This window comes from Vombatus ursinus, unplaced genomic scaffold, assembly GCF_900497805.2.
Source record: "Vombatus ursinus unplaced genomic scaffold, bare-nosed wombat genome assembly UNPS02007344.1, whole genome shotgun sequence".
NCBI lineage: Eukaryota > Metazoa > Chordata > Mammalia > Diprotodontia > Vombatidae > Vombatus > Vombatus ursinus.
This window is the reverse complement of record NW_020947122.1, coordinates 6,479,058-6,492,043: the sequence shown is the minus strand read 5'-3', so window position 1 is coordinate 6,492,043 and position 12,986 is coordinate 6,479,058. Positions and strand designations below refer to the sequence as shown.

General features: G+C 40.4%; 1 protein-coding gene across 1 annotated transcript in view; it reads left to right on the top strand.

The window, feature by feature from the left end:
* The window catches only part of MAML2 (mastermind like transcriptional coactivator 2), a 423,598-nt gene extending 419,502 nt beyond the window's left edge, over positions 1 to 4,096 (top strand). Inside the window, exon 5 of the mRNA XM_027849354.1 lies at positions 289 to 4,096. Within this exon, the coding sequence (XP_027705155.1) occupies positions 289 to 1,289 (1,001 nt within the window). The 3' untranslated portion in view covers positions 1,290 to 4,096. The remainder of the gene's footprint in view (positions 1 to 288) is intronic.
* The last annotated feature ends 8,890 nt before the right edge of the window (positions 4,097 to 12,986 follow it).

Sequence of the window (12,986 nt, the reverse complement as noted above, 5' to 3'; positions counted from 1 at the left end):
GCTATGTGAGCACAAGCAAATCCCTTAATGTCCCTGAACCTCGGTTTCCTCATTTATAAAATAGGGCTGCTCATACCTATACCTATCTCACAGGATTGTTGTGAAACCCAAATAAAGTAATCAATGTAAAACTCTTTGCAAATGTTAGCATGTTGTATAAACACCAGTCATTATTTTTAGTTATTACATTTCCTTCTATATAACATCAAAATTATAGTGTTTTTCATGGCACATGAAAATATCACAGACCCAGTATGTATACTGATGCAATTCTCTTTCTTTTCTTAGGAGGCTCAGCAACAGTGAGTTTAAACTCTAACCACGCTTTGGCAAACCCTGTTTCCACGCACAGCATTTTGACCCAAACTTCCAACCTCCTATCCACTTCCCAAGGAACAAGAATGCCTTCTTTACCAGCTGTTCGCAACATTGGGATATACGGAAACCTTCCTTGCAACCAACCTGGTACATACAGCGTCACTTCAGGAATGACTCAAATGGCCCAGCACAGAAATGCTAACCAAATGATTACTGGTCAAAATAATCCCATGTTGCTGCGGCCCTCCATACTTGGGCCTGGGAATAACAACAGTGTGAGCACTTTTGGGTCTGGCTCTATCGTCAGTTCCCAACAAGTGAGACCAAACTTAAATCCCGGCATCACGAGCATCCCAGCCCAGAGACCACCGAATGTCATGATCACTTCCAGCACAACAGCACCAACCTGGGCCTCTCCAGAAGCCTCAGCCAAGCAGCAGGAGACCCTGAAGCCAACAGGAGTGCGTTTCCCTACTGGCACACCTACAACGGCATACACTTCCAATCAGTCTTTGCAGCATGCAGTGAGCAACCAGCAGTTTTCCCAGCGTGCTGTGGCTCCTCCAAGCCAGCTGACACCAGCAGTGCAAATGAGACCCATCAATCAAACGAGCCAGACATTAAATGGACAAACTCTTGGGTCACTCAGAGGTCTGACTCTCAGACCAAATCAGCTAAGCACACAGACTTTGTCAGGAACTGGGTTGAATCAGACTGGGACAGGCATAACTCAGGCACCGTCCCTGCCCTCCAACAGCTTTCCTGCTACAAACCAAAGTGTCAGGGCCTTCCAAGGGACTGACCATGGCAGTGACTTAGCTTTTGACTTTCTCACTCAACAGACTGATAACATGGGACCAGCACTGAATAGTGACTCCGACTTCATAGATTCCTTACTGAAAACCGAGCCTGGCAATGATGACTGGATGAAAGACATCAATCTTGATGAAATCTTGGGCAGCAACTCATGAAGGCAAAAAGAGATGGGGACTACAGACTCCAAGCACTAAAAGGCAGTATTTTATATGGACTCTGTAAAGGTTGAGCTATTGATTTTCAGTTTTTCCTTTTAGTGGGACTGTGTAGATACCATGGCTTAACATTGGGAAACAAAAGAGTGATTGCTGTATTGAAATGTTGGTACAAAAAATTTCCCCGAATAGTAAACTTGATGAAAGTAAAGTATGAGATGACTTTCATAGCTCTGAATTATAGGATAGGATATCCAATTCGTTCAAATGGAACTGTGATATCGATGTATATTTTTCTTGAGTAAAATGGGCCACAAAACTTCTTTCTTCTCTTCCTCCCTGAAAGAAAATTGATGGGAATTTGTAAGTCACTTAAGCCTCATGTGATTCAGGGGAACTGACTCTAAATGGAGCACAGAGCAAGAGATTCTCTCTCACACTTGATCGCTCTTTGTGCTGTTTTAGCTTTATCTCTGGTTTGTTATTTTAAACCACTCAGAGCTTCTGTGGAGAAAACTACAAGATCCGTTTGGAATGTAAGAAAATTGACCTGAGTAAGCAAGGGCCTGGAGCGAGTCCAGCAGGCTATATGCCTCTCCCCACCCACCTTGTGCTGCCATATGCCACTCTTGGGTGGAACAGACAACCAAGGGTACTGTTCCTAATGTTGAAACTAGGAGTTGGAGTTGTGCAGCCTCTTGGAGGGGTGGGGGAACCTTTGCTTTTTTGACTGAATCCACAACTGATTCCCCAATCCATTCCCAAGTTTTATATGCAACCAAGATCTGGATCAAAAGTTGCTTCATGCCTGTCTGTATGCATTAGATTTCACTCTTTTTTGAATCATTCACACACCACAATGTTCGAAAAATGTCCAGCTGGGCATTGTCATAAAAGGGATTTATTTGGCTTACAACTGTAACAGGGGGTGGGGAGGGGGTAGAGGTTTTGTTGTGAAAGTTCTCTCTGGTCAGTTCTAAAGATGATTGAAATTGAAACCCAACCTATTTCCTGAGCTGACAAAACCTAGATTTCTAAGTCCAGGAAGGTTGGGACTGCTCACCAAAGCTTAAATTCTATACTGTCTTCTCTGATAGCAGAAAAGAGACAGAAGGCCCTGGGAGGAACCAAAATTGGGAAAGTAAGGAACATTAAACTGCCTTTGATGAATGCCAAAATGTATCTATCCTGTGTCATGGAAGTTCATATCTAAGTCTTTGACTCATCACTTTAATATAAGGAAGGAAGCATTTTAAGGCTAACTACACCCTCCATACCCAGAATTCAAAATATAGGTTTGTCCTTTCAGTGACGCCCACTGCCTCACTAAATGAATGACTGAGTGACCCTGGGTGAGCAATTAGCCTATTTAACCTACACACAATTCTCCTGGCGAATGGGATTGATCTAATTGCAAATGGCATAATTGTTTTTTCTGCCCTTTCAGTCCTACACCTAAGTAATCACACCTTGAAAAGTGATTTTGGTCATGCGTTCTATTCCCAAAGTTGAAAATGTCAATTCTGTAAAAATAACAACAAACAAAGCAATTTTTGTGATATCTTAAAACTCACCTGTCATTCTCTAACATGACTAAATGCACTGTCCCACCTTCTGTCAGGCAGCATCCACACCACTGGCCCAGGATCTTCTCAGTATTGGCTTGTAAATATAAAGAAATTATTTGTTTTGTAAACTTTTGTAAAAAAATATTTTGGTAGAAATAATTAAAAACATATTCTTTGGGTTATATTTATACATATGTGAAATAAATATACTATCAGAAAGTTATATTTTATACAAAAAGTAAATTGTTACCTTTTGTATGCTAATATACAAAGATTTTGTATAATACAATGGTTTATTTTTTGCTCCACGCCTAAACAGGTGGCCAACTGGGAATTTTAGAAAATGACTAACAGGCTTTCAGATAAATGTACATTATGAAACCTCCATAAAAAGCATTCCAGGTTTCAAGCCTTTTTTTTTTTCTTTCTGCAGTCATATTATTTTTTGAACCCATAGTTCTTGTATTTTTATTTTGTTACACTGTGTGTACTGTATTGGTTCTCACTGCACGTGGTCTGCTCTGTGCTGTTCCATTCTATAAAGCAGTGTTTTCTCCAAGCAAATGGAAAGGAAAAACAACTGTACATAAACACTTATGTTTTCTGCCTTCTCCGTGTTACTGTATATACCAGTTAGCACTCAGCAGTTGTACATCTTTGATTCAGCTTATATTTTTACCCTAACAAGTAGTATGTTTTGCAGTAGCTCTCAAAATTAAGCAGAATAAGCCAATCAGAGTATTTGGAATTGCTTCTTTCTTAATGTGAATTTCATCATTCATGTCTATTTATTCAGCTACTCATTAAAATGCAGGAAAATGGTGGGGAAAATGATAGCTCCTATATTTCCTCTTTACTCGCATCCTACTCCCAACAATAATGGGATTTTCCTGAAAGTTGAGACAATAAGGAAAATATAATAGATGCGATGTAGCTACTGGAATTTATGACTTAAGAGCTGCCGGAATACGATTTCCCTTTGAAAGAAATACCAGACTATTGAATTGATGGCATTGTTGATCTTCCTGACATATTATATAGGAGATAGAATTAACTTTTTTTTAAAAAAGATTAAAGGTCTAAAGGGCAATATCAGCAAACAGTTTCTTCTATGCTTTGTTTTAAGCCCAATGATAAGGAAAAATAAAAGTCTATATTATAAATGAATGCACTAATATTGCTTGCATCTGTGTATCATGACATATACCCATTACTGTAAAGATTCCACTATGTAAACAATTATTTTGTATTGTGTGTAATTCCATGTGTTTAAGAAAAAAATAGTTTTTAAAAAATGTCTTATTTTCATGTAATCACATTTTTCTTCACACCAATAAATTCCCCAAATAATAGCTTTTCAGAGTCAGAAGGACCCATGGTGGCCATCTAGTCCAAATGATATCCAAACTAGACTCTCCATTTCAGCATACCCAGAAAATGGTCATCCAGCTTCTATGTAAAGCCCTCAAATGAGGGGAAGCCCACTACTAGCCAAGGCAGCCCATTCCACTTCTGGATAGTTCTATTAGGAAGTTGGGGTTTTTTTTACATGCAACATAAAATCTCCTCTTTGTAACTTCTCTCCATTGCTCCAAGCTCTACCCTCTAGTGCAAAGCAGATCAAATCTAAACCTCCTTCCCCTTGGAGTAAACCATCATATCCTGCCTGAGTCTTATCTTTTTCAGGCTAAACTTCCCCATCTCCTTTGATGCCTTCTCACAGGAATGAGTGTCTAGTAGTCGATCACTTCTCTAGGAAACTTCTTTTAGTTTCCTGCAAGTGAAATGGTGGCTTCTAGAGGTACAAAGTTTATTCATTCACTATTTGTTAAGTGCTTATTGTGTGTAGGACCCTTTACTAGTAGTGACCTTATCTCATGTTTATATAGCAGCTCTTTAGTTTGAAAGCATTTTGCTAATAACATTTCTATGAGGTAGGCAGCGTAAGTATTATTACCCAATCTTAAGAGGTGAGGGTCTGTCAAAGCCGGGATTTCTGGCTCTCAAGTTCAGGACTCTCCCCACTCCAGCACACAAGCTCAGAAACTCTAATGATACGGCATTATAGGACTTCTCCTGGCCTGGCCTGCTCTACAGGGTTTGTTCAATTCTGGCTTTGTGAACTAAGGACAAGAAATATATTTCATGAATAATTATAGTCCTGGAGCTGGTGTATAGAGTAAGAATCAAAGAATCATATATGTAGAGCTGAAAGGGATCTCAGAGACTGTGTAGTTCAATTCCCTCATTTTACAGGTGTGGTAACTGAGGCCCAGGAAAGTTAAGTGATTTGTCCAAGGTCACACAAGTAATGCTAGAGGTGAGAATCTTAACCTAGGTCTTTGGACTATCCAGGACTTTTTTCCCCCATGACACATTGCTTCAGGTAACCTGAGAAGGGCAAAGAGGGAGATTGGTTGGTGGGATGGGGTGAGGGTGGGAGGGAGGTGGGGGGTGGGGGTAAAAGAAGCAAGGAAGCAATTCTGTCCACTCCTTCTACTGTAGAATCATGGAATCATAGAATGTCAGATCTGTAACAAATCTTTGAGATCATCTCATGCGACCCTCTCATTTTACAGATGAAGCTTCTCGTCTTCTTCTGAACCCATTTAAGTAGAATGTTCTCCATTTATCTTTGGCCCTCTCTTCTGCTTCTTCCTTAGAATCTCCTTTCCTTCCATAATTTTAACTGCCACCTCTATGTAGATGACTCCCAAATCTCTTTTTCTAGCTCAGTCTTTCTTTTGTGCCAGTTGATCTTATGAGACCAGCATTTCAGCAGCCTACAAGACATCTTTACCTGGATGTCCCACCAGCACCCCAAACTCAACATGCACCAAACTGAGTTTATTCTTTTTTTCCATGCATCTCCTACTGACTTCACCATTTCTTACACTGTTCACCTAGCTCCTTATCTCATGTTGTAACATCCTTGATTCTCCCCTATCACCTCTCATATCCAGTTAATTGTCAAGTCCTGTTGATTCTGCACACTGACTACTGATACATGAGCCCATTCTTCTCCCCCACCTCCACCCTCCCTCACCTCCAGTGTAATGCTCATTATAGCTGTCTTTATTAGTGTTATTCATAGATCACTCTCTTCAATGCTTCAAAAATTTGTGATTTTATCCATCTTTCACTGATGCAAATCAGTGGCCATTATGAATTGCTTTGATCAAAAAAATCCCATCACCTGTGAAGTGGACTTCTGGTGATAGGCCTCTCTGAATACTGGGCCCCATATGCAAAGCCTTTCTAAGTTGGTAGAACCTACCAGAGCTTGCACTCTGCTGGCCTAGTCTTTACAATTCCAGGCTGACCAAAGTGCCATGAGGAAACATAGAGGAGAACTTCAATAGATGATTTTAATTACTAATAGAGCAAGATCATATAAGGTATAAAGCAGAGAGGCATTATAGGGTAGCTTGGGTTTAGGAACTTCTGATACTTTTTAGCTGTGACTCCAGACAAATCTATATACCTCTATGTGTTTCATACATCTCAGAGTCAAAAGTCAAAAGCCATCTAGTCCCAACCCTCTCATTTTAGAGGTGAGCAAACTGAGGACCATAGAGCTTTAAGTGACTTGCCTGAAGTTACATGGGGAGCAGAGCTGGGATTTCAGCCCAAGTCCTCTTATGGCAGAAATCAGTTTTCTTTCCACTGCCTAAGATTTAACTATTACAAAATCTGCATGAGTGGAGGGATTGCCACACGTCTGAATTTCCCCATGAATTCAGGTATTCCTGGGTGAAATAGTTACCACTTATTGACTTAGGCTAAGTGCTTTCAAAAACATAGGCCTTAACCAGAGGGTTTTTATAGTTGTCAACATAAAACATTCACCAAAAAGGGACTCAGGAAATATAACCTAATTACCATACTTTCAAGGCATGTGAAGAAAATCAATTTTATAATTTCCCATGAATCCTATGTCCCCAAGGAAGAAGAGTCTTAACAGGGCAAGAAGACTGGCCCAGTGTCCTTGGAGCAGCCAAAGACATGTATATTCCTTAAACCTTCTGTCTCTCAGAAAAATAGCAGATGGGAGATTTTAAACGGTACTCTCTATAACTTAGAGAGCAGCCTGAGGCTCAGAATGCTTGGGACTTTCCCATGGGCACACAGCTAGTTAACTGTCAGAGGTGGGATTAGGCACCCTGGCCCCAAGTCCCACTCTCTAATTACCAAGCTGCCCTGCCTCTTAAATCCCAGGAGAGCTACTTTGCAGTCTTTCCCTTTCCCCTTTCCTCCCTCAAGTCTGGCCTTAAAGTACACAAGAAAGAATTCAGCCCTGCCTAATTATAGGGCAATTTGGAAGCCAGGGAGTTAAGGTATTATCAAATGGAAAATCAAATTCTTCTTAGAGTCGATATCAGATAAGGTTAGGTATGAGTCTTTCACCTTTGTTTTTGCACTATCACACTTTCATTCTCATGCTCCAACACAATGAGACGGAGCCTTTTCAACTTTTTATTAGCCTCAAATAATCAATTGATTTTTAAATGACATCAATAGTCAGTCAGTCAGTAAACATTTATGAAGCATCTACTATGTGCCAGGCACTGTGCTAAGCATTGAGGATACAAAAAGAAGCAAAAGACAGTACTTGCCTTCAAGGAGCTCACAGTCTAATGGGGGAAACAACAAGTAACACGTATGTATAAACAAGCTACATACAAGATGAATGGGAAATTGTTGAAAGAGGGAAGGCACTAGAGTTATGAGGGCTTGGGAAAGCTTCCCTGTAGAAAATGGAAGTTTAGCTGGTACTTTCACAAAGCCAGAGAAGGCAGTAAGCAGAGATGAGGAGCTAGAGCCTTCCAGGCATGGAGACCAGCCAGAGAAAATGCCTCAGACCTGTTTGTGGAACAGACAGGAAGCCAGTGTCACTAGATCAAAGAGTACATAGAGCTGGGGGGAAGGTGGAGGTTTGAGAGAATGTATGTAAGGTGTAAGACTGGAAAGGTAGGAGAGGACAAGGTTATGAAGGGCTTTGAACATGAAACAGAGGATTTGGATTTGATCCTGGAGGTAATAGGGAGTCCCTGGAATGTATTAAGGAGGAGGGTAACATGGTTGGACCTGTGCTCTAGGAAAGTCATTTTGGTGACTAAATAGAGAATGGATTGGAGTGGGGAGAGACTTGAGGCAGGCAGACCCACCAGCAGGACACTGCAATAATACAAATGTGAGGTGATAAAGGCCTGTACCAGAGTGGTGGCATTGTCAGAGAGAAGGAAATATATAAGAGAAATGTTATGGAGGTAAAATTGACAAGACTTGGCAACAGATTAAATATTAGGAATGCGACAGAATTCAAAAATAACACCTAACTGTGAACTTGGGTAATTAGGAGGATTGTAGTGTCCTTCGTGTAATAAGAAAGTTAGGAGGAAGGGATGATTTTTAGGGGAAAGAAAATGAATTCAATTTTAGACATGAATTTAAGATGTCTACAGTACATCAAGTTTGAAATTAGAAATAGCATGGCTGTTACAAGTATCATTATCCTTTATGACAGCATTATTGTTGTTTACAAAAATAGACCAAAACAAACAAATTAAAATTTAATTAGAACAAAATGCAAATTCCTAAATTTAAGTTTTTAAAAAAACAATTATGCAAATACAGGATTGAGGTGATCTACCTTGAAAACTCTTTACATGCAAAAGAGTTAAGGGATTTAGTTAACTAAAAGTTCACTATGAATCAGAGTGATATGGTAGGCAAAAACCCTAGTGTAATCTTCAGATCGATTAATCAAGGCATAAGGTCCAGATCAAGAGAGGGAATTATGTCATTGTGCTATCCACATCAATTCCAGGCACAATCCTTTGAGAGTGACATTGGAAAATGGGGAAGGGAATGAAATCATGCCATATAAAGAACAGACGAAGGAACTGTCCATGTTGAAAGCTGCATAGAAGGGAAGACAAGATAACTGTTTTCAAATATTTTAAGAACTGATATGTTGAAAAGGTAATAGATATTCTGGGTGACTCTTGAGACTAGAGAACCAAGAACAGTGGGCTGAGATGCAGGAGTCAGTTCAGTTCAGTTCGGTTCAGTTCAATTCAATTCAATTCAACAAAAGTTTAGTTGTTCCCTATTATGGGTAATACAGAGGGGAAAAAAATGAAACTATCCTTACCCTCAAGATAAGAGATGAGAGAGAACTGAGGAAAAGGAGGGGAGTGAGGGAGGAAAAAGGGAGGGAGAAAGAGAGAACACATTAATAGATGAATAAATGCAAAGCTTTTTGCTGAGGCAGAGACAGCTAGAAGGATCATGGAAGATTTCATAGAGACCCAGCAACTGAACTTAACCTTGAACGAAAATAAAGATTATGAAATCTGGAAAAGAGAACTTCCTCATGAATTACAGTCACAGGAGACAGTTTGGTTGACTGCAGGGACATGAGAGATGCAATGTCTTATTTGGGGAATAGCTAGCAGTCCAGTTTGGTGGAAGGCAGAGTGTATAAAGGGAAGTAAGGTGAAATAATGCTAGAAAAGGAGATGGGTGCCTGAGAATGGAAGGCTTTAGAACCAGAATGAAGAGTTTGAATTTTGTCCTAGAGGCAATAAAGAGCCACTGAAGGGCTCTTTATTCCTGCTTCACAGAAGCAGGGCAGTAATATGAGCAGACTTGTGGTATCTGTCACAACAGGCAAAGAGAGAGACTGAAAGTTGAGAGACAATTATAATGCTGTTATAGCAGTGTGGGCAAAGGGGATGACCTTCTGAACCAGAGTCTTTACAGTGGGATTGGGAAGAAGGAGATACTAGAGAGGTACAACTGATAGGACTTGGCAGCTGATCCGATACGAGAGACCAAGGGAGAGGACAGAGTCAAAGGAGCTTCCAGTGTAATGAGTCTCAGTGACTGGGAGACAACAGAAATAACAGGAATAAGAAAGTTGTAGATAGGAATAGGTTCAGTCAGAGAAGATGGTGAGTTTGGTATTGGACATGTTAAATCTGAGATGCCAATGGGACATCCAGTGGAAATGCGGGATTGGAATCAGGGAAGAGATTAGCGCATGATATAATAATTTAATTATATAATATAATATATAATTATACAAAATTAATTAAAAATTAAAATTATTTTTAAAAAATTATTAGTCAACTGTTTAGAAATAATTGAATCTATGGGAATTGATGAGAATATCAAGGGAGCAAGTATATAGAGAGAAGTGAAGAGAGCTCAGAGCAGGGCCCTGAAGGACTCTCTTCAGGGTTACCAATATTCTCTCCTCTTAGAAGTTTTATTCGTGCTTTAGGTTTGGATTTTTTTTTTTTTTTTAGTACTACAGTCACTTCCCAATATATTCTTTTTCATAGAAGAATATATTTGTGTACGTACCTTTTTCCCCCTAATCAAATGTAAGCTCCTTGAGGGATGGGACTGTTTTTGTTTTGGGCTTTCTATCCTGAGTATCTAGCACAGGGGCGGGGAACCTGTGGCCTCAAGGTCACATGTGGCCCTCTAGGTCCTCAAGTACCTCCCTTTCACTGAATCCAAACTTCACAGAGCAAATCCCTTAATAAAATGATTTGTTCTATAAAATTTAGACTCAGTCAAAGGTCACACCCAAGGACCTAGAAGGCCACATGTGGCCTCGAGGCTGCAGGTTCCCCACCTCTGGTCTAGCATAGTACCTGACATATAGAAAATATTTAATAAGTTCTTGTTGAATGAGTAACTGAAACACACTTCCCTCCTCTGGGTAGAGAGATGGACAACCACAAGTGAAATAATGCTAGATACGTAGAAGCTACGTGCATAGGTACTGTAGCTGGGTCACTTGATTCTATTTACCAATTTCTCTTTGCTACAAGAGAGAGTTCCATGAGGGAGGGTATAATAGGAAGTAATTATGGTATAAAAAACCAAAAGCACCCATAAAACTTTTAAAAGGAGAAAATATTGATAACCATGAAGACTCTTTATTCATCATTGAGTGATGAACAGGGCCTCAAACTAAATTGAGAGGGGCTGACTGAACGGGGTAGTGAGGAATCTGAGACAGTTAAGTGCAGACAGCTCTTTCTGGGAGTTTGGCAATAAAAGGAATGAAAGATAGAAAAGACAATAGTATGAGAAGACGACATGGTTAAATGAAGGTTTTTCAATGGTAGGAGGACCTGAGCATGTTTGTAGGTCATATTATTGTAGACCTAGAGTCAGAAGGGACCTCAGAAGTCATTGAGCCCAACCCTCTCATTTTACAGTTGAGAAAATTGAGGCCCAGGGAGGATGTGACTTACCCAAAGTTACCTAGGTCATAAAAGTCAGAGGCAGAATTTGAACCCAGGTCAACTGACCTAAAAGCCAGGGCTCTTTCTAGAGAGCGAGGAGGCAGTAGATAGGGAAAGACTGAAGGTGAGTAAGCTTTAGGGAAAGATCAATGAGGCAAACAACCAGAGGCAATGAAAGGGATCTGGATCCAGACTGCAAATGGAGGCTTTAGTTTTGGCAAGAAGACCAACTTTTTTCTTCAGAGACTGAAGCTAAGGAGGAGACGACCAGCAAGGAAATGTAGGGGGTTTCATGCAAGAAGAGAGAGTCCAGGTCACATCTTGCACTGTGCTTTGTATATAGTGGGTGCTTAATAAGTATTGTTGCATTGCTCTTCTCAGTAAACTAGGAGGTGAGGTCATTTGATGAAGGAGGTGAAGGTGATGGGGAATTATTTTAGGGGATTTAAGAAGAAAGGAGAAGGTTTAGGACAGCCATTCAAGAGAATACATGAGGGCAGCTAGGTGGCGCAATGAATAGAGCTCTGGCCTTGCAGTCAGGAAAACCTGAGTTCAAATCCAGCCTCAAACACTTGACATTTACTAGCTGTGTGACCCTGGGCAAGTCACTTAACCCCGATTGCCTTACCACAAAAAAAAAAAAAAGAGAGAGAGAGAGAGAGAATACATGAGAGTCAATCAGGGAAGATCTAAAAACCCCAGTTGAGGTTAGAAAAAGTGCAAGTGTTGTATATTCGGTTGGCATGCATATGTGATTTCCTCCAGCAATATTCAACAATTCAGCAACTCTGTAGCAGGAGTGATTAAAGACAATGATGGGTGTAATCCAGGGGTAAGGATTGACATTGTGAACTGCAACAGGGCAAAAGGTGAAGGAATTCAAGGGTGGTCAAAGGTGCTTCATCGAACTTTTTAAGTAGACGGTCAAGATTAAGAAAGGAGGAAAGTGAGGGGAGAAGAAGGATGACTGACTGGGGGAACAGGGAAACAAGGAGGACTAAAGATCAGACTGAGGATGAAGAATGATTTAGGGAAGAATGAAACCGAAGAAGGGATAAAAGTAAAAGAAATTATTATATAGCAGAGGGACCTTTCTAAGTTCAAAATCATGGAGGTGACAGAGTTTGGGGTAATGGTGAGTGAGATCTAAGATGTGACCACCCTGCTGTGGTGAAGGTAGAGTGAAAATGTAGGTCATGGGAGTTAATAAGGTTAATGAACATGGGCTAGACTATAGAGGTGGGGAACATGTGGCCTTGAGGCCACGCCCTCTAGGTCCTCATGTGCAGCCCTTTGACAGAATCCAAACTTCACAGAACAAATCCCCTTAATAAAAGGATGTGTTCTGTAAAACTTGGACTCAGTCAAAAGACCGCACCCGAGGACCTAGAAGGCCACGTGTGGCCTCAAGGGAGCTGGTTCCCCACCCTTGGGCTAGAGTATTCAAGGAAATGTCAAAATAAATAGTAAAATCCCTGAATAGGAGAGGAAGGCTTGTGATGAAGAGGAAAACTGAGCCAAGTGCTGAACTTCTTGAGAAAGGAGAGAAAATGACCTGGAGACTGGTAAGACTCAGTAATAAAGATCTGGATACAGAGTTCAAGTAGAGGCTGAAATGACCATCAGTGAGGGATGCAACAAAAAGATTTCTCCAAAAGAATATAAGTTCCTTGAGCTGTCTAGAAGCACAATTTACCCAAAGAATTTTCATTTTAAAATATATTCTCCTTGGATAATGAGAAACAAAACATGTCTTTGTAGAGCAAAAAGAACCTTAGACTAGGAGTCAAAAGACCTGAATTCTAGCCTCCAATTTGCTGTGTGACCTGACAAATCACAATATATCTCTGGGTTACAGT